Source organism: Halichondria panicea, chromosome 7 (assembly GCF_963675165.1).
Source record: "Halichondria panicea chromosome 7, odHalPani1.1, whole genome shotgun sequence".
Taxonomy (NCBI): domain Eukaryota; kingdom Metazoa; phylum Porifera; class Demospongiae; order Suberitida; family Halichondriidae; genus Halichondria; species Halichondria panicea.
Window position 1 is genome coordinate 881,515 of NC_087383.1, and position 22,244 is coordinate 903,758.

At 42.1% G+C, this 22,244-nt stretch overlaps 3 protein-coding genes across 4 annotated transcripts; 1 reads left to right on the forward strand and 2 right to left on the reverse strand.

Annotated features, from left to right (window-relative positions):
* Window positions 1-5,799: 5,799 nt before the first annotated feature.
* On the forward strand, window positions 5,800-7,040 carry LOC135338697 (uncharacterized). The gene has a single exon (XM_064534749.1). It carries the CDS (start codon window positions 5,877-5,879, stop codon window positions 6,939-6,941), a length of 1,065 nt encoding a protein of 354 aa, XP_064390819.1. The 5' UTR covers window positions 5,800-5,876; the 3' UTR covers window positions 6,942-7,040.
* A 1,436-nt stretch (window positions 7,041-8,476) lies between these two features.
* Window positions 8,477-13,049, reverse strand: LOC135338696 (ribosome-releasing factor 2, mitochondrial-like). Of its 2 annotated transcripts, XM_064534746.1 has the most exons (14): window positions 12,923-13,049; window positions 12,691-12,840; window positions 12,498-12,623; window positions 12,123-12,300; window positions 11,744-12,050; window positions 11,386-11,609; window positions 11,006-11,146; window positions 10,800-10,899; window positions 10,578-10,725; window positions 10,181-10,396; window positions 9,745-9,942; window positions 9,450-9,589; window positions 8,954-9,115; window positions 8,477-8,697 (listed from the first exon to the last, which is right to left on the reverse strand). In XM_064534746.1, the coding sequence occupies exons 1-14, from the start codon at window positions 13,017-13,019 to the stop codon at window positions 8,566-8,568; spliced, it is 2,319 nt and encodes a 772-aa protein (XP_064390816.1). In that variant the 5' UTR covers window positions 13,020-13,049; the 3' UTR covers window positions 8,477-8,565. The 2 variants fall into 2 exon arrangements, with proteins under 2 accessions (XP_064390816.1, XP_064390817.1); XM_064534747.1 differs by lacking the exons at window positions 12,691-12,840; window positions 12,923-13,049 and having other exon boundaries at window positions 11,744-12,063.
* Window positions 13,050-13,188: 139 nt separating this feature from the next.
* On the reverse strand, window positions 13,189-22,196 carry LOC135338695 (putative elongator complex protein 1). The gene is made up of 22 exons (XM_064534745.1): window positions 22,149-22,196; window positions 21,930-22,098; window positions 21,480-21,783; window positions 21,122-21,210; window positions 19,850-20,040; window positions 19,531-19,742; window positions 19,325-19,471; window positions 18,800-19,277; window positions 18,405-18,606; window positions 18,035-18,194; window positions 17,565-17,827; window positions 17,183-17,262; window positions 16,405-16,673; window positions 15,955-16,215; window positions 15,709-15,809; window positions 15,364-15,427; window positions 15,055-15,192; window positions 14,616-14,915; window positions 14,226-14,340; window positions 13,670-13,961; window positions 13,370-13,451; window positions 13,189-13,305 (listed from the first exon to the last, which is right to left on the reverse strand). The coding sequence occupies exons 2-22, from the start codon at window positions 22,077-22,079 to the stop codon at window positions 13,244-13,246; spliced, it is 3,960 nt and encodes a 1,319-aa protein (XP_064390815.1). The 5' UTR covers window positions 22,080-22,098; window positions 22,149-22,196; the 3' UTR covers window positions 13,189-13,243.
* Between the last annotated feature and the right edge of the window lie 48 nt (window positions 22,197-22,244).

Consider the following 22,244-nt stretch of genomic DNA (forward strand, 5'->3'; position numbering starts at 1 on the left):
TGCTTGTGGTTTCCATCAATGTGTTTACCTATACTGCTCTGTGTGACAAATTCCCTACACACCAACTCTAAAGTCAGAAGGCATGACTCTAGCACACCTGCCATCTTGCAGAACTTGCATTTCAGAAATCACTCTGTTCAGTGCTTGTCTTGACCATGAACTCATACTCGGTACTCAACTTTGTCGAAAGAGAGAGCAAAATCATGTGTCATGTGACCAAATCATGTGACCATCTAGAGGAAAATGATTGGGAGGAGTTGGACAAAATGGCACCTCATAAAAACGCACCTCTCCAAAAATTGCACCTCTCTGAAAAAATCTTAAAACCCTCTGTAAAAAAACAGCATCATTTTAAAACAGCATCATTTTTTTAAAACCCTCTGTAAAAAAACGGCATCATTTTAAAACAGCATCATTTTTTTAAAACCCTCTGTAAAAAAAACGGCATCATTTTAAAACAGCATCATTTTTTTAAAACCCTCTGTAAAAAAAACAGCATCATTTTAAAACAGCATCATTTTTGTACTGCTAATTTTGGCGGTGATCACCTCCCATACCAATCAACGATTTTATCATAAACAGGTATAATTATTATTTACTCTAGCCAGCAATTGAACTGTGTGCATTCAACTGTTCATAAATAAATATTTTTATGACAATACTAGTATACTAGACCGTATACATGTAGCGTGTAATTTTCGTGGGGCAAAATATTCGTGGTTTTCGTGGTTGGAGGTCTCACCACGAGATTTTACCCACGAATGAAGCGACCTTGCCTACAGTGCAAACTGCAACCACGAAAATATTACCCACGAAATGTCTCAATATTGCTAAACCACGAATATTTTGTCCCGCGAAAATTACCCGCTATACGGTAGCCTCGCACCAGCCCCAGTTTTTTAACTTAATTAACGTTCCAATAGAAAACATTCGGGGCTGGTATGACTAATAATATCTGGCCAAACTGAATAGATTTGATTTTTGTATGTTATAGTTGTGACACATGCACGAGTGCCACATGGGATATATGTTATAGATAGTACATGGGCATGAGGTATCTATGTGTTATAGTGTCCCATATCACGAGGGCTTGCCCGAGGGATGAGGGACACTATAACCATAGATACCGAATGCACATGTGCTAACTGATTTAGATCCCACTTTTCATTGGCTGCCTCAGGCAAGAAGTGTATCTATAAAAGCAGCAAGCCTTAGCAACAGCTTTATTTTTGAAAATGTCCTGTTCTGACAAGCTAGTCTAGATGATTTCTGCTAAAAAAAAAACCTTTGCATTGGCCTTGCTTCAACATTGGAATGGACAAACTAGTGACTCCACCTTGTGCAGGAAGCGCTCTGCAACAAATGAGCCCAGCCTCCTCTTTATCTGCACTCAAGCCCCACCCCAGCTCAAGCTTCTCAGTAAACTGTTCTGATATGTACGGCTAGCTAGCAAGGAACAGCTTGCAGCAATGCTACAGTGCACTATCGTTCCCAAAAAGACACAGGAGTCTACTGCAATTTGAAACATGGCTGCAGGATAGAAACAGAAGTCAGGAGGACAAAGTTGACAAATGCTACAAGTTGAAGACATGCTTTCATGCTTGTGACAATGGACCCAGAACTGTTAAAATCATTGGCTCTTAGTGTTCCTCGACAAGAAAAGATACTGGTGAACCCTACCATCAACCCAGCAAACGCTATAGAAACTGGTAGTGAAAAAACTGAACAGCCATAGCTAGCTAATTATCATGCAGCTACAGCTTTATTATCATTTCTGTACATTCAAAAATAGTACTTGTACTTTATATACCCTCAAGCTTATAATTCCCTGGGAAACTATGAGATTATGGCTCATAATTCCCTGCTAAACACACACAAGTGGGATCTAATGGCTCAGTAGTGACTTAGGCCCGAGGGCCGCAGGCCTCGAGGGCAAAGGCAGCCAATATATCCAATGTGCGCATGAGTGAGCTGTGTAACAACTGCATTCCTTGTGCATTCCTTTCCGTGTACACATCACTTCTTTTATAGGGCAACTAGTTTAAACTACTTGTGGTGGCTGTGGAATGCACCCAGACGCATGAAAAACGTTTTTTGCCTACCACTGAATCTGTTGACAGTGTTATACTATAAAAGGGACCGTTTCAGCCATACTAAGGCTTGACCTGTGCCATGGCAGATATTGGCACAGTGTTTCCTTTGATCTGCCCACTCAAAATGCAACAACACGTATTATAGTCAATTAAGTCATCTTTTTCAGTGTAATACATACCAATCAGCAATGGCTAATGCCTCTCGCCATACAAGAATCATGTTATAGTTATTGACTGGTTGACTAGTAATTATGGCTTATAAACAACCAATGCCGAGGGCGCAGCCCGAGGCTGAGGTTGGTTATAAACCATAATTACTAGGCAACCAGTCAACACTGAACTGATTTATTTACTGCAAAAACAGCAAAACAGTCATTTGAACATCAGTGGAGACAGTCAAACTTGCTCTCACAGCCTCAGAATTATGCATTTAGAACAGTTACAGGCATAGAACTAGCAGTACTACTGTAGAGCTACATGAGCTAGCTAGCTAGCTAGGTTCAGCTAGCTGGAAGCCATGCATAAACTTTTGACCAGACCCGCCCACCACTAAATGCAGCTGCGAGGTTTGTACATGTAGCTAGCTAATCAATAAATAAATATAGATATATATATATACTATATAACTGTTTCAATAGTGCCAACATTTTAGCATGAGAAAGTATTCACAGACACCGCTGGTGGCTATTGGCAGTGTACTGTCCACTGTACTCTGGACTTTGTTTCTGGTGCAGAAGTTTCACTTGTATAGCGACAACACGGCGTTCCTCCCTAGGCCTATATCTGCAAATCCAGTTACCGAGGATGAAAAGTTGCCAGACTGTATGCAGCTGAGGGAGGAAGATCCCTACCCGACTAGTGGAGAACCTCTCTGTGGAAAGAATTTGTGTGAAGCATTCACAGGAACAAACCGTACAGACTATGTTTATCTTCATCCAGAGATATTTCACTATGTCCTATTTACAAACAATCCGAAAGACAGCGTATTGGGTTTTCGAGAGTTTTTGTCAATATATTCAGTGGATAAGTTTTATAAGCCAGAGAAGATTGTCATACACTGTAGCCAATCGATCACCGGCAAGTATTGGGAGATGGTGCAGAATTTGACTACTCCTATTGAGATGAGACTGACGGATCGAATAACTACGATTGGCAAGGATAAAAAGAAACCATCATATATTTCCCATGAAGCAGACTATATCTAAAAATCAAATCTGGCTTCAGAGACGGGGGCATTTATTCTGATTTTGATGTTGTCATCCTCAATGGTTCAAAATTGCGTGAAATGCAACGACAATCAGAGATAGTGATTGGCAGAGACAACCAAGAGTGTACCAGAACTTGTGCTGGATTTTTCTCAAGTGTTCCCGGCTCACCATTTATGGGGAAATGGTTGGACAGTTACGAGAATAACTACAGGCCTGGATGGATAGACAATGCAGGACATGTGCCAAGTCGAATACTACACCATTGCCCAGAATGTCATCGTGACATAACTGTTGATTATCACATGAGTAATTGGAATGACGCTGCGGCTAAAAACTGGTTGAAGGAAGGAGGGATTGAGTGGAGGCAAAAAGCAGTGGCTCACTATATGAACACAGGGTTTATGAAACCATTAAAACCACCAAATGAATTACTTAGTATGTCGACTCCATTCTCAGAGATGGTAAAGTTTGTACCTAGGGGACACAATCAACGATTTTATCTTCTAACTTATAACAGGTATCCGACTAGAAAAACATTTGCAATGTGAAAAATTGCTAGGATTGGCCAGGGGAACCACAAAAAAGCGTGGGAACAAGAAATCAGACGAGAGCATAACTCCAATCCGTTACAACGTCAATCACATGTATACTGGTAGTTTTCCCATGTTTTCCCAGCCAATATGCCACGCAATTTTTACTGGTGGAGTGATGACCAATCCCTATATATATTTATTATACATCCATTTTAGAATGTGGGGCACATAATTATGATGATTTGTGATGAATTGATGTTCCTAATACATGCAGTGTTGAGCACAGGTACGTACACACAGTCCATCCATGCGTAGTAACATGCACAGACCGTACTCTGGTGACTGCATGGAATGATGTGGTGGATGGAAGCTGATAGGTGGATCTGGAACACAGTCTATTATTTAATATACTATGTATTGTACATGTTCATGACGTTGTAACGGATTGGAGTTATGCTCTCGTCTGATTTCTTGTTCCCACGCTTTTTTGTGGTTCCCCTGGCCAATCCTAGCAATTTTTCACATTGCAAATGTTTTTCTAGTCGGATTCCCTTTCTTTTTCAGTACAGTTTACGTATCATGACATGCATAAGTGGAACGTCAAGAGGCAGTACAAGAAGAGAAGACAGGACTAATCAGATATCTTCTCGAATATCTCTGGACTAATAATTATAGTATGAGTAATAATTTATTGCTTTGATAATTAGACCCTATGTTGAATTTGCGAATCAGTATAAATTAAATGACAGCCATTTTAAGAGGATGATATCTAGCCAGTGCATATAGCATGCCTGTCAGAGAAAGGGAGCTAGAGCTGAACAGTGTGAAGAAAAGGAACACCTCAGGCTCTGGAAAAGCACTGCTGCACTGATTTTAGGCGCACGGTTTATTAGCCACGCCTATCTATTATTATTGGCCACAACACAATTGCTGAGTCATTAAAGATGGCGGAATTGTCTAGGTAAGAGAAATAGAGACTGAGAGGTCATCTGCCTTGTGGAAGCAATCGCAAATCTGAAGAAGCGCTTTGTAATCCAGGTTGTAGTCGTTTGGAAACCCCGTGTAGAATGTCCTGGAGATGGCTGTACTTGGAGTAAATGCTGGGCAAGAAACTTACTTACTTACTTACTTACTTACTCACTTACTTACTTACTTAGTCAGTCAGACAAAGAGCGGTGAAACGTTGAAATAGTGCAATTTTTAAAATGAAAATATTCATTCATTAAAATGTTTATGGATTATGAAATGAGAGATACAAAGAGAGAAAAGGCTAAATAAACTATCTGTTCAGCCAGTTTCTTGATGTGGCCTTTCCCTGCAGAGATAGAACAGTTTGAACATGAGTCAAAATAATTGAAATATTGCTAAACACGGGCAAACCCACTGCCAATCCTATGTAAAACCTACTGGTTTTACTAATATTATACTCTAGCCAGCAATTGAACTGTGTGCATTCAACATAAAAAATTTTTTACGACAATACTTTTAGTATACTAGTCTCGCACCAGCCCCAGTTTTCAACTTAACGTTGGTTGGTAACGAGGTTGCTTATAAACCATAATTACTAGCTAGGCAACCAGTCAAACTGCTGCAAAAACAGCAAAACAGTCATTTCAACATCAGTGGAGACAGCCCCTCGCGTGCGTAGCGCGAGGGGCTGTCGCCGCCAGTCTAGGCTACGCGCTCGGGCGGCTGTCGCCGCCAGTCTACTAGAAGCCATGCATAAACTTTGACCAGACCCGCCTACCACTAAATCATAAATGCAGCTGCGGAACGTAGATGGCTAATCAGTAAATAAATAATATAGATATTTATACTATACTATATAACTAGCTGTTTCAATAGTGCGAACATTTTAGCATGAGAAATTATTCACAAACACAGCTGTCGCCGCCAGTCTATTGGAAGCCATGCATAAACTTTGACCAGACCCGCCCACCACTAAATGCAGCTGTGGAACGTAGATGGCTAATCAGTAAATAAATATAGATATTTATACTATACTATATAACTAGCTGTTTCAATAGTGCGAACATTTTAGCATGAGAAATTATTCACAGACACAGCTGGTGGCTATTGGCAGTGTACTGTCCACTGTATTCTGGACTTTGTTTCTGGTGCAGAAGTTTCACTTGTATAGCGACAACACGGCGTTCCTCCCTAGCCCTAGGCCTATATCTGCAAATCCAGTTACCGAGGATGAAAAGTTGCCAGACTGTATGCAGCTGAGGGAGGAAGATCCCTACCCGACTAGTGGAGAACCTCTCAGTGGAAAGAATTTTTGTGAAGCATTCACAGGAACAAACCGTACAGACTGTGTTTATCTTCATCCAGAGATATTTCACTATGTCCTATTTACAAACAATCCGAAAGACAGCGTATTGGGTTTTCGAGAGTTTTTGTCAATATATTCAGTGGATAAGTTTTATAAGCCAGAGAAGATTGTCATACATTGTAGCCAATCGATCACCGGCAAGTATTGGGAGATGGTGCAGAATTTGACCACTCCTATTGAGATGAGACTGACGGATCGAATAACTACGATTGGCAAGGATAAAAAGAAACCATCATATGTTTCCCATGAAGCAGACTATCTAAAAATCAAATCTGGCTTCAGAGACGGGGGCATTTATTCTGATTTTGATGTTGTCATCCTCAATGGTTCAAAATTGCGTGAAATGCAACGACAATCAGAGATAGTGATTGGCAGAGACAACCAAGAGTGTACCAGAACTTGTGCTGGATTTTTCTCAAGTGTTCCCGGCTCACCATTTATGGGGAAATGGTTGGACAGTTACAAGAATAACTACAGGCCTGGATGGATATACAATGCAGGACATGTGCCAAGTCAAATACTACACCATTGCCCAGAATGTCATCGTGACATAACTGTTGATTATCACATGAGTAATTGGAATGACGCTGCGGCTAAAAACTGGTTGAAGGAAGGAGGGCTTGAGTGGAGGCAAAAAGCAGTGGCTCACTATATGAACACAGGGTTTATGAAACCATTAAAACCACCAAATGAATTACTTAGTATGTCGACTCCATTCTCAGAGATGGTAAAGTTTGTTCTAGGGGACGCAATCAACAATTTTATCTTCTAACTTATAACAGGTATATTATACTCTAGCCAGCAATTGAACTGTGTGCATTCAACTGTTCATATATAACATAAATATTTTTAAGACAATACTTTAGTATACTAGTCAGATGTCTCGCACCAGCCCCAGTTTTTCGACCTAACGTTCCAATAGAAACATTCAGGGCTGGTACGAGACTAAATAAGTATAGGATATACCACACCTAAGAGGAGGATATGCACCCATATATCCTCCGCTACCGTGGTTACTCCGAGGCGGAGCCGAGGGGTATGTAACCACGGTAGCGGAGGATATATAGGGTGCATATCCTCCGAGTAGGTGTGGCATATTTGACTTATACCATGTGACCGCAGCACTATAAAAGGACCTCCCCCTAGCAACAATTCAATCACGATGCAGACTGCAAAAAAGAACAAGACTATGCCCGATTTTGCAGCCGTCAAAGAGCTAGTTGAGCAACATGTTGACTCCTACAGATGCTCAAGAGCTTCCTTGGTCCAAGCGTTGACCATTCGACGTCCCTTACTGGAGTTGCAAGCTCTTCTTGGATAAAATGTATCTAAACCGCGCCCATGGACCCATGGAAGCTTAGCCATCTTGTTGGAGAGCACCTTCCGTGTTTCTGCCATCGCTTTGAGTCTTAGTACCGTCAAGCATGGCTCTTTTCTCTTTGCTTACTTTCTTGAACAAATGAAAAAACTAAAAAACAACTTGAAAAACTGTGCATGCCTGGGGCTGTATGCTAATATTCTATATATCCTACAGCTGTTGACCAATGAGATCAATTTGTGGTGACGTAAGTGTGGTATAATACCTGGTAACTGATCATGTATAGTCAAGAATCATACAAACAAATCACTACCGTATGAAATTTGGTATTTGTAATACAACGAACAGGTAAACACATGATTGCACAGCACATTCAAACATTAAAAGAATAACCTCTAAAAGTGTCTCTAATAGTTTTTGTTGTAATAGAATTGTTGTTTTATGGATGTGGAATGTGAAAACTAATTGTATCATGTATATTTAGTAGGTAAGAATGTTCTGATTGTTTGTACTATGCTAGTTGTTATTAGATAGATCTAGAACCTTCTAGGAACTGTTTTGGTGTTTTATAAATACTCTGGTGTTGTTACAATGATGAGTCTTTATGTCTAAAAGTCAAATGACAACAAATCTACACGATACTACAATGGACAATGATTTACTTCTCTCAAAAGATTGCATGCATATACAAATTAGTTTGTTCTCAATCATTATTTAAGCTGTATAGATATTTAAGCCAACCAAATTTTACGCGTCTCTGGTGTATTTCTACCTGGATCAGTTGCCTGTGAGGGTGAGCAGTACTTACTATCACACTCAGCCTAGCAGCTTCAACTTGAGGTTGAAATTGAAATAAGGGGAAAGGTCGTCAGAACAACTATATAGAAGCAAGCGTATTTAGCGAAACCTTGCGCATTGTGCAGACATGTTTTGCAACACTTCATGCTAATGGCTATATAATGCCTCTCGCCATACAAGAATCATACAAATGAATTTATACTACCGTATGAAATTTGGTATTTGTTAATACAACGAACAGGTAAACACATGATTACACAGCACAAACATTAAAAGCTCCCTAAAAAGAATAACCTCTAAAAGTGTCTCTAATAGTTTTTTCCTGCTCTTTGCTAACTGGTTCATAATGGGTAAAGGTGGCTGAGAAGGTGCCCGTACCACTCGTCAGCGATCGCAGTGCAGTGGAATAACCCTGTATGAAAAAGTACATGCTCACAGTGATAAGAGAGTGCACTGCAGACTCTAGCATGTTAGAGGAGGAAGTGATTTAGTGTACACGTAATTATTGCGTAATTAATATTTCTAGTCTACACAAGTAACACCACTATGGAAACTGTACAAGACATTTTACACATGATAATTTCTGAGGGACAAAATATTCGTGATTTTCGTGGTTGGAGCTCAGACCACGAATATTTTGCCCCCCCGAAAATTACCAGCTAGCTCACCATTAGTGCAGCGAGGGGCACCAATGCGTGTATGACCCTGGTATCCTTGGCAACAGCCACCTCCCTCACTTGGGCTCGTCGCTGAGATGTTAGATCACTGAGCACTGGCCCTAACTGCTCATCTGGTACACTCACAACCAGCTCAGTACACGGCTCAAGCAGCTGTGTCGGAGTAGAACATTGACGGATTAGAATATCGTATAGCGGGTAATTTTCTGGGAGCAAACATTCGTGGTTGAGCAATATTTAGTCAGTCTGTGGATAATATTTTCGTGGTTGCTGCTTGCACTGCAGGTAAGGTAGGCAAGGTCGCTTCATTTGTGGGTAAAATGTTCGTGGTCAGAGCTTCAACCACAAAAATGTTTTGGCCCCACGAAAATTACCAGCTACTGTATCTGTCACTGTCAGAGTCCTAACATCTAAATACAACCGATGCACTTGAATATAAAGTTACAAATTTAATGATGATCGAACATTGATTGTCACTACTAGTTACCTGTGAGCATGATTCTCTCAACGCTTTGACCACACCCTCTGCAATACATGCCGAGAGGACAGTCAGTGACGTAACACTGCCGAGGGAGAGGGAGGTCACGGACACACCCACATTCTGTACCGGGAATGCCAGCAGGGGACCTGCAAGACACTGGAAGTGATTATGGGATCTGCAATTCTTGTACATCACAAAAGTTGAAAATAATGAAGTTGAAAAAAATAAATAATGGCAACCATCAATATAGTATACTGGAACTTTGAAAAGGACTTAATTCCTATAATGGTAGTTTACTGACCTTGCAAGCAAGCACTGTCCACACCTGCTACCACAGCCTCCAGTATCTCTGCTTTGCTGTGCCCCAATCCAATCGTACTCCTCCCAGTTTTGAGTTGGACGAGTGGCTTGTCTCCATGGTTACCTCCAGTGTCCGGCTCCACAGTTAATGTACACGTAACAGTGTGCTTCTTTCCGCCCAGGGTTTGCTCCTTTGTAACTAAATATGGAAATTAGTTACAGGGCTTGCTTCACAGGTACAAACACATCGAAATTGGACACCTTTAACCTAGCTGTTAGTTCCAGCCGCAAGAAAAAGTCGACAATAATTCTCATACATTTATCATACGACAGGCAAGTATTTAGCTTTAAAACCTTACGCTTTGAATACAGGGAGGATATTTACCATAAGAATACCCCACAAAACACAATCTGGTAACAGTTTTCCTAATCCTAACCTTCTTTAGTGATGGACACTGTCGGAGCTTCTCTATACGCCACCTGCAGTTTACCGAGGGAGCACTCTATTCCATAATCCCTCACCAGCCGATCGTGGACTATCTCTAAATGTAGCTCCCCCATTCCAGAGAGGACTGTTTGGGCCGTGTCCTCGTTCACAGTCACTCTGAGACTCGGATCTTCTCGGGTAAGGCAGGAAAGGGCGTGGTCAAGATCTGCAAATAATACATTGTCATGTATAATTAAGTATCCACTAACTCACGAAATTCTAACAAGTAGTACAAGTACATAAAGTAATATTAAAGTCCAATTGCAAAGCAAAGGTGCTTAATTGGATAATTATTATAAAAGCTAAAATGCAATTGCTTATTGTATAACAAATACTCAAGTATGGACCTTTCTGGTAGGCTGCAGAGGACGGTTCCACACTACAGAAGAAGACAGGAGGAGGTAAGTCCAGCACTTCTAAACTCAGAGAGGTGCTGTCTGCACTGGCCGAGGCAGCAGCTGTAGAGGACAGGACTATGGTGTCACCTGTATACGTCTGCAGTATGTGTGTGTTTGGGGGGGGGAGGGCAAATAAATGACAGTGGAAGAAATTGCACTTGTTGTACCTACATTTTTCATTCCGACAGCTACGGCAATGTTTCCTTTAGCCATGGATTGCATTTCTTTTTGCTCGTCCGCCATCATAAGCAATACTCGAGTTATTCTCTCGCTGAAGAGAAGGGTATGGAATAAATGAAACATGCGCACTTACACAATTCCATGGAACAGATGTGAGCACATAACGTTACTATGGAAACTGATATTTTGTTACTCACTCCACTTTTCTGGTGATGTTATGAACTGTGTTCTGTGGTTTCAGTTCCCCCGAGTAGATACGCAGGTACACCATGTGACCACGCCTCCTGTCGTAGCTCACTTTGAACGCATACGCATACAAATCCTTCAGAGATTCAGGCCTAGAGAAAGAAAGGGGAGGCATAATACAAAAAACACAGTCAACCTAATGTACGTAGACTTTATAATTATTAAAGAGGACGTGAAACTAGAGCTATTCTAAACATTTGAAGCTTCTTGGAAAACTCGAAAGAAATTCAAGCCTGCTATGTAACTACATTATATAAGTACAGTTGTACTAAAGAGAGAATCGGATGGTAAGTTCATAGTTCATAGTTCATAGTTCATACTAGATTCTCACACAGTAACTCCTCTCTCCAGGGGACTGGGTAGGTACTCCACTATAGCGTCCATGAGCGGCTGGACTCCAATGTTCCGCAGAGAGCTCCCACACAGGATGGGCGTGACCAACTGCCCCCGGGTCAATCGCCTGATACCACCGCGGAGATGGAGGTCACTGATAGTAAGGGGCTCCAATGAATCTCTCGCAAGCATCTCCATGAGCTCATTGTCAAGAGTGATCACCTGTCAGAAACAGATATATGACAAAATCAGTTGGTCACAGTGCTACAAAAAATCTAACAACACATTATGAGCACATACATATACGCAGATTGCCGTCCTTGAGACACCTCATTTTATTTAGCAAAGGGTACTACCTGTTCAGCAAGGTTGTTCCGAGCCTCCAAAGCTTCCTCCATCCCTCGTTCATTCAGGGGAGTGTCTTTAACCAGCTCCGATAATCTACTGAGTTTGGTAAAATCTCCAGTTCTATTTTCATTGTCTTTTGGTATCAGCGGTAATCGAGTGAAACGTGATCCGTCTCCCCCTTTTCCCCATACCAGGAGTTCCATGGTAACGAGATCGATAACCCCAGTGAAATCCTTAGCAGCACCCAGAGGCAGTTGTGTAATCAGCGGTGTGGTATCCAACTTGTCCTCTATTGATCTCACACAGTCAACAAGGCTATAGACACAAACTTTGCACTATATGGCTATAGCTTGACAAAAAAGATTGTCCACGCTATTTTTAGCTTACTTTGCATTTGGTTTGTCCATTTTGTTGATAAACGCAATTCTTGGGATGCCATGACGATTGGCCTGTCTCCAAACGGTGATAGTTTGGGCCTCCACTCCGGCAGAGCCATCCAGAATGGCCACTGCACCGTCCAACACTCGTAGTGACCGCTCAACCTCGAAGGTAAAGTCAACGTGTCCTGTATGTATGTGTGGGTAGGAGGATGGTCAATAAAAAAAAATGTTGACTTTGATTATTTTCCTTTTTTACAAAACATACAGAAGAGTATCAGAACAGTATGGCACCAGTATAAAAGATCATCAATCAATAGCCGAGTAGGATATTTATAAATACATAGTAGGGTACCAATAACAGTAGGTCGATCATTAATAATACCTGGAGTGTCTATGAGGTTGATTCGGTGACTGCTCCAATTAAAGGATATAGCTGCCGAGTTTATCGTTATCCCTCTCTCTCTCTCCTGCTTCATGAAGTCCATCACAGTGTTACCATCATCCACATCTGAATGCATGATGAAAAAATATATATTAATCGATTAATAATTTCCCGTCCCGTCCCCCCCACTCACCACCCATCCTCCTGATGAAGCCAGCGTAGTAAAGCATTCGCTCAGTGGTGGTAGTTTTCCCAGCATCAATGTGCGCCATTATACCAACGTTACGAATGGTCTCATCGCTGCTGCACACCTCCTGACCTCTGCCCACTCCTCCACTGAATTCTACAATAGGAGAGCAGTTATTTCCCTCCTCCACAGGCTCTATTTTCTAGAGTACAGACATACAAGGCAAGGCCACACTCACTTCTGAGCACTGGGCATCTTGGGGAGGACCCTCTACCAGCCTGCACGCATCCTTGTTGCCATAGCTCTCTACAAACTACACACACCCTGTGTGCCATCTTTTATGCTTTTTGACCATGTGGTTTCGCGCATGCTCAGAAATATTGTTTATATGCCTCGAGGCATAACCGCAAAGCAAGTCTCCCTGCAGGCCCTGTCTTCTGCCCTAGGGAAATTGGCACCTATATATATGCCAACTGGCTGCTCCAGGGCAAGAGCTCACAACAATTTAACTTATGGAGAAGCAACATGATTTATGTAATAAACAGTTCACAATAATTGGCTAAGTAAATACATCAAGTTTCCAGTTCACATTGTTTCTCAGTTGAGGCGATGATGACACACCTGCAGGATTGGAGGGGGGGGGCAATAAACCGGGGAATTTAAGCATACAAAAAAGAACACTCACCAATGGAAGAATTGTCCTCTTTAGATGAAGATTGCATTGCAGCTACTATACTGTTCACTGTTGCAGCAGGTCCAATCACACCCTAGTACACACAAAACAAGACAAATGGTTTATACAAAACAAGAACTCTCTGCTTCAACAAATTAATATACACGGTAATAATTAGTTTAAGTGTTCAGGTCTCAGATTAATAATTATTAGCTCCATTATAATTAAAGCTACTTTCTGTTAGACTTGAAACTAAAAAAAACTAAAAAAGACAGAGTCGAGTAACAGAGTATAGCATGGTGGATACGGTACCTGTGTTGTGTTTTCCTTGCTCTCCAACTTCACAGCAGGTGACCACACCTCTTTCACTCTCATCTTGACCACACCCAATAATCGTTCAAACACCGTCTGCAACGCTCTCCCCGTATCCATCAAGCCAAACAGTACGAGCATGCTCAGTAGACTAGAAACGCTGTCTTGTAGTCGGTCAACCGTACCGACAATCTCGGCGAGAGCTTCCATCAGAGCCACATCCTCGTGAGTACTTCCTTCTCTAAGACTGTGCTTCTTTCGTTCAGCCTTGCGACGATTCTTTGAGGACCTCCTATAGCGAAATGGTCAGTTAAATAAATAGACTGGTGTTATATGTTAAATAATTTTTTGGGCTCTTGATCAACATTAGATACCGTATAGCAGGTATATTTCGAGGGTATAAATGTTCGTGGTTTTCGCAATATTTCTACCCACGAACTTATTATCGCATGCAGGAAAACCTTTCTAACGGTCTTTCCGCGAAAGTTTATACCCTCAAAATATACCCGCTATACGGTGGCAAAAGCATGCATGTGTGTACACTAGCTGCACTTACCCTGAGGCTTTGGAGAGGACACTGGAGGGGAGGGAGCTCACAGATGATCGACCAGTCACACTGCTCGTGTCGGAGAAAAGATCAACATCTCTCTCGTCAGCCACATACGTACCCTCTGTACGTGGGGTAATAATGCACACTATAATAATGGTGAATCTAGGCATTAATAGAATTCTGAGACACAAAAAATATGACTAACCAGTACATGTACATGTACACTACAAAATGTTATAACCGGTTAATAAATGTTTTCACAAAATGGTAATGGTAAATTAAGCCTTAGCAGGTGATAGGCCTTCTCAAGCTATATATTGAAGTTAATATTTTGCAATTGCCAAACAGGGGTAGGGATAGTCAAATTAAGGTACCCAATAAAGCCAAGTCTCACACCAAGTATAGCTTGCTCTTTCTCCCTCTTCAATCTCCTCACCACCTCAAGCCGTGAGGTGTGTCGGACAAACGTGGTCTCCATGGTCTCAAACAAAGCCAGCTGTGAAGATGCAGCCTCCATAACACTCGGCCGGATATGGCTCTCGACCAGATTGGATTGGCAGTGTAGGTGGGCCAGTCGCAATGCTTCCTCCCAGCAGCTGCCCTCCAGCAGGGTGACCACACCCTCTACTACGTCCCTTGCATAGTCCAGTAGCACTTGAGCAGCTTCAGTGTGCCTTTTGACCGACTTCAGATGGTCTAAAAACACAACGGTGTTAAAAAACATGGGAAAATAATTATTATTGTTAACACTGCGTCAGTACGTACATGTACATGTATAACGCAAGCCACAAAATAATACAATAAATAATATGCATTTATGATGTAGCATATGTACTTGCGATTCTTCTTGCTAGTGCAGCTGTGTCTGGTTGAGAGTACTGCAGCTGTGCTGAGAGTGGGAACACCTGTCTCCAGTCACCAGACTTCTCAAACGACTTGAGAGCTTCTTCACAATCCCCACACTGGGCAAACACTGTCAGTAAAAAATAAATAAATAGGTGAAGTGAGTACCAACTACCAACTATAGGGAATTGCCACTGGGTAGGTATCAACAGTTTAAAATACACGAATGCTCTAAGTTCTTACAAGATCACTATTATTACCAAAGGAAAGATGGTATACTAACTCTGTAAACCTCACGCACTGAGTCCAGCTTCTCGATGCTTTCCATTGCTTCGTAAGTGAACACCGTAACTTGCAGCAATCTCCTATTATAGAAATAGAGTGAGACAGTCATCATAATTATCTATCTATACAGATAATGCAATGCCTGGATCACAACCTTCCAACAGTGGACCTCAACCAATGGATGGCCTTCCCAACCTCCTAATGCAATGCCTGGACCATAACAAGGAGAGTACATGTACAATACTTAATATAGTATCACCAAACTGTGTAAAAGACATTGTTGTAACTCTCTAAGATTAATTTTCTTCTAGCACTATATACACAGTACATGAAGTTACGCTTTTTGTCGGACTACTCTGACCTTGTATTCGCTTGAGGTGATATCACTGTAGATAGCGAGAGCTTGAGAGTAGAGAGAACGAGTTCTAATTAGCGCAAGACATTCTGAGAACTTGTCACTACCTGTGGAACAAAATAATAATAACATACGTCATAATGCCATGCAGCATGATCCTCATATTAAGAATTACCAATAATAGTTCAATTGCCTCGTTCGCTAAATTTACTCGCTATACGGGTATTCTAGAAATCCCACAAAAGAACGTACCACATTTACAAATATGTTCCAGCGCTCTGCCATATCTCTGTAAGTAAACATCAATTTTATAGCGCTGGTAGTCGACGGGCAACTTTCGAAGCTCATTCAAAAACGGCAGATACTCTTTCGGATCCTTTTGCGACTTCTCCGCCACCAGAAGCACAAGGGCAAAGTCATACATGCCCAGGGCAATGTTGTACAGCTCATTCACGTCCACTAAGAGAAGGGCGTACTTGACAGCCTCGTCAGCCAAGCTCCTGTCAGTGTGAGCTGCAAGTGGAGAGGGAAACAGAACCACTAAAAAACCTGCTACAGCACTACAGTGTATTATAACTTAGTCCAACAGTTTAGTTTAACAGTCCAGAAATTGAATGGTTATTAACGGAAATCATGGCTACTTCTATACAGCTGCAGTGAACTAATAATAATAATAATAAAATTCAGTGCTCACTGCTATACCTTTCAAGTTCTTTAGAATGGCCAACACAGCCTCCAAGTTGGGTGTGGTCTCTCGTACATGTGTTGTGATGATGGAAAGGAGGTATTTGTTTGTTCCCTTGGAAACAAGAGCACCCCTCACAGCTGCACACACACTGTCTACTTTGTTCCTCCCACCACCCTCACACGAGTCACTAACTCCACCACCCTCACGAGAGTCACTAACTCCACCACCCTCACAATACGTCTCTGCTAGTCTCAGGTACATTGTTGTAGTTACATCCTCTTCTCTGGAATTAAAAAGCCCGTGCTTTTTTAGAAAATGGGCAAGTAATTGCTGATTTAAGCACACTATATTGTAGCACTACCAAACAGCTACTAAATGCACCTTTTAGTTTTGATATCGGACGTTCCTTACTCAAGTTATGGCCTCTCAAAGTTAGCTACGAAAACAGGCTCATTTTAGAAAAAACACCCACTAATAGCCCATGTTTTTTTTTTAAATGGACAATTTGAACCAGAAAGCAATCGCTGATTTAAACACACCATATTGTAGCACTACCAAACAGCTACTTAAAACATATTTTAGTTTTGACAACGGACGTTTCTAACTCAAGTTATGGACAGTAAGAAAACTTAAAACAGCTCATTAATTAAGACCTGGTACTGTAACAAGTTCATGTACAATAATGGATACAAGTAGACATACAAAGCAGTACATTTTTAGAAAACAAGATACATGTAGGCAAGACCTGCACGTATGTATTATTAAAATACTTGCTAATAGCTAGCTACTCACTTGAGCTCAGTTAGGAACAGATTGATGAAGTTCACTCTCTCCAGCTGCTCTACAAAGTCACCCACACGCTTCATGAACACCTACAAGTGTATGTACAACAACACATTTAAAACCCTTTTCACCTCACTTGAAATGCAAATCTTATTAGAGAAAACACAAGTCAACCATCAACCACTAGCTACAGTGTACACAGTGGGACCACCATAGGCTCTGTACAGTAGTCTACACACTTGAGAATGCATGTAGCATTTCTGCTTTTTGCGAAAAGGGTTGTACAAGTACCTCTGACAATCTGTGAATTTAACCCCTGAAAACTAGCTACGCACACGTAAGCAGCAACTGAATATAACTCTTCAAACAGCCATAAATTTACATAAATTACCTGAGGGTTGTGATCATGGAGTAGGTTGAGGTTGATTCGATGTTTTCTCATGGCAATAAAAGCACTCTTGTAGTCGATACGATCCAGAGCTCTACGCACACTGGACAGTACCAACGCCCGAGGGTAGATGGTCTCCAGATTGCCTCGAGGCATCTGCAACACCACCCTGCTGTCGTACGGTACCACACACACGAGCTTTGAGCCTCTCTCTAAAGATCGCACTGACTTATCTTGCAGGGACGACTGAGAAATGTCAGGGAGAGCTGGAAAGGAAGAAAGTGACACGATGAATAATTGCCTTTGTTATCACTGCAAAAGAGTGAAATAATTATGGTTGCCAATGAGAGAGTTAGATATTCAGTTGAAGCAAGGCCAAAACACGTACTGTTTATATTATGTTAATAGCACACAGTTTTCAATAGTGGTTAGAGGCAATTAATACACAAACTATTGTAAACAGTTACATGTACCTTGGGGCTCAGAGGTCAAACTGATAAATCTGAGTACATGTGCAGTGGTCGTTAGCAACAGAAACTCGTTGTGGAGGGCAAACGACGTGCATCCAGAGGTCACTTTTGCTCCGCCCACATACAGAGCACCCGAGAACTCGTTCAGACCAACTACACGTTCCTATGGTAAGTTTCAAAAAATAGCCTCTTATCAAAATTATAATAGACATATAACTGGAAAATTTGGCAGATGAGCCATTTGAACTGACTTGGCGTCTCAGGCGTGGCTACTGCTACAATGACGTTGTGTCCACCGAAAAACTTTAATTTAAATCCGCCAAATCGCCAAAATTAAGACACCCACCAAATTTTCTAGTTATACAGTGCGTACCTCGCCGTTAAACACAGCCAGTGCAATTTGTTCGCAAGTCTGGCCGTCAGGAAGCACTCTTGAAGCAGGCTCCAAATTGAGGGAGGACCCATCTGATCGTATCCATAGCAATCCCTTACCGTCTGCCAGCTGTGCAATGGCTGAGCCGGTGTTAGGGTTGACACAGAGTGAGAATACAGGGGAGGGGGAGGGCACTCTATAGCTGTATTGGGGTGACATTTTTATATTTTAGTCTATGTCTGTTAAGTACAATAGCCAAAGACAACCCTAAAATCATTATACATAACGCAATAGTTACATTGCAAAGGATTTGGTAATTTGGCTCAAGATAATAATATTGAATTTTTTATAGGGCTCAAAGGAACTTAGCAGACTGACGAATATTCATCACTCACTTGACACTGATGTTGACCTCTGACCCCAATGAGAGGTTACATTCCACAATAACTTCTTGTCCTTCTTTCCTGCCAACGGCCAATAGCTTGTCTGGCTTCCACCAAGCCACACATCTCACACACTCCACATCCACCGTAGCCATACCAACAAGTTTCGGACACTCATTTAACTGCCGAAAACCAAGTGTGTCCTTTGAAACAGCTGCTTTCTCGTCACAGCCAAACACAGCTACAGAACCATCTGCCAGTAGAGCGAGGAAATTGTTGCTCATAGGGGATGGGGCAAATGAGACGGACGTCACAGGTGTCGTCATGGAGATTTTGTGTGAAGCCATAGGAGGTGGTATCACACTGAAACGGAACGAGGTGAGGAGAATACAGGCTCCGTCGATAACGGCGACAGGGGCGGAGTTTTGAGGGGAGTGGGTGTGGCTTGTGTCCACGCACCAACGCCAGTTATAGCACCAGTAGTCTCCATCTATAGAAAATCTGTATTATAAGCACTCTCACATTTTCCGCATATACCTGTAGTGAGCATGTGAAGTCTCAGTGGCTTAATTGGATCCCACACAATGCCAACCAGATCGCCTGTGGGTGTGGTTTTCTTTGACCTTTTGACCCTGATCTCTTGCTTCAGATACCAATGATAATTACCCACCGTCCACAACTGAACTGCACACACAAACAAATAAAATAAAATAATAATTTTCTTTCAAATGAATAATTTTTACCTTTGGTAGTGTGAGTTGCTTGTTGATCACTGTCTCCATTTTTCAGTAACACTGCCAGCACACTTGAGTCATTGTTCCAGCACACCTCCTGTACAAGCCACGCCCCTTCCTGTAGGGGGAATTCCCCATGCTGAAGGCCGTTGCGCTCAAAGAACACGATGTCTTGTCGATGAGGCTTCATTTGAGACGATGCTATCAGATTACCACTGGGCCTGAGGGGAGATCAGAATCACACTAATAATTATTGAACAAGCTTGAACAAAAATACTCAGTTTTGCATAAAGAGTGCAGGCTGTATTATATGGTACACTTGTTGTACCTCCAATGTAGACATTGCCCCAGGCCGTTACAGTTGTCACTGGTGGCTTGCAGCACACACATTCTGTTATAGACACGAATCCTCCGTGCTCCGCTGGCCGAATCGATACAGCTCACCACAAAATACTCTCCATCACCACGCCAACTAACTCTTGTTCTCCCATCGTCCCAGCTCAGGGCAGGAGCCACTTCCTACAGTGGGAGGATTCTAGAGTGACAACAAAACATAGTTATGGCTGTAAAATTACTTCAGGGTGAAGTAATACTAATTACTTGGTGGTGGCCCTTGGGTAGACAACAGTGGCTGTGCATGTATTATAGAGGGTGGCCTGCTAACACAGGTCCAAACACATGCTATGGAGACTTTAGGGCCTATTAACCTGGCTGTATTATAGAGGGTGGCCTGCTAACACAGGTCCAAACACATGCTATGAAGACTTTGGGGCCATTAACCTGGCTGTATTATAGAGGGTGGCCTGCTAACACAGGTCCAAACACTTGCTATGGAGACTTTAGGGCCTATTAACCTGGCTGTATTATAGAGGGTGGCCTGCTAACACAGGTCCAAACACATGCTATGAAGACTTTAGGGCCTATTAACCTGGCTGTATTATAGAGGGTGGCCTGCTAACACAGGTCCAAACACATGCTATGAAGACTTTAGGGCCTATTAACCTGGCTGTATTATAGAGGGTGGCCTGGCCTGCTAACACAGGTCCAAACACATGCTATGGAGACTTTACTGCTAACACAGGTCCAAACACATGCTATGAAGACTTTAGGGCCTATTAACCTGGCTGTATTATAGAGGGTGGCCTGCTAACACAGGTCCAAACACATGCTATGAAGACTTTTGGACCCATTAACCTGGCTGTATTATAGAGGGTGGCCTGCTAACACAGATCCAAACACATGCTATGAAGACTTTGGGGCTTATTAACCTGGCTGTATTATAGAGGGTGGCCTGCTAACACAGGTCCAAACACATGCTATGAAGACTTTAGGGCCTATTAACCTGGCTGTATTATAGAGGGTGGCCTGCTAACACAGGTCCAAACACATGCTATGAAGACTTTTGGACCCATTAACCTGGCTGTATTATAGAGGGTGGCCTGCTAACACAGATCCAAACACATGCTATGAAGACTTTGGGGCTTATTAACCTGGCTGTATTATAGAGGGTGGCCTGCTAACACAGGTCCAAACACATGCTATGAAGACTTTGGGGCTTATTAACACTAACAAATTCTGAGATATATATATTATTACTGACCGGTTTTTGAGCTGCCTGAGGTTTTGGCTTCCCCTGAGAGCCATGGAACTGTGTCTCCTTCTTCCCCCACCCGACTGTCACCGGCTGAGCTGCAGGGGAGAGGGATACACACTAAAGAGGAAACTATGGTAATGGTACAGAGCTTCAAGGGAGAGGGATACACACTAATCAGGAAACTATGGTAATGGTGCAGAGAGGCACACACAGTCAATATGATGTCCAGCTAAGCACCAAATTTAATTTTAGCTACTGAAGGCATTATTTAACTATTATTTTATATAAATTATAGTATTGTGTTTGGGTCACCTTTTATGTCTGTGCTTGATACATACGTAAGAAGACTAAGTTTGTCACTTACATTCACCGAAGTCTTCAGGATGAAGAGTGGTTTCCACAATTGAGTCGAAATCCATCGTCATGAGGACTAATTTGTCATCCTTTGTAACCAAAATGACAACGTCTTGATCAGGGCTCCAGCTCATACCGGCCAGACCAGCATCCACCCCGCCCACACACTCCAGGTCACATGACATCGTGTTATACATAAGGATGTCACCACTCGACAGTGCCAGACATACAGATTCAAGATCTGGCACGAATTCCATTGCTATGACTGTGTCCCCGGGTGTCAGGTGACTTGAGAGAGGTGCCATGTTCATAAACTGAAAGAATAAAATAATCTCATTCTTATGATCGTATTATTAAAATCGAGAGAGTATTATTATTATTAAATTACCATAATTATTTATTATTTAGGATGAGTGCAGGAAATTTTTCAATCGCTGGCTGTAATTCCCCGAACACCTACCCTTCCATTTTCCTCTATACAGCAGAGCTCATTGTCTGCAGCCAGCCACACGCACAGCTTGTCGGCATCCACACAGAACTGGTGGAGGACGGAGAGCTGTCCGGCTTGTGAGGGCACAGTGGTGAGATTGGTACCAACCAGGTTCCTCATGTTGAGTACAAAGTATAAACTGCAGAGAAAGAGAAACGTGAAGTAGGCTAGAGTCGATTGGTTTCTTACATTTTCAGTGTATGGTTTTTTCTGTAGCTTTTCACTCCACGTGTAGATGGGCGTAACTGTTGTCCGACGGTCACGCCTTCAACTTTAAGGGGAAAT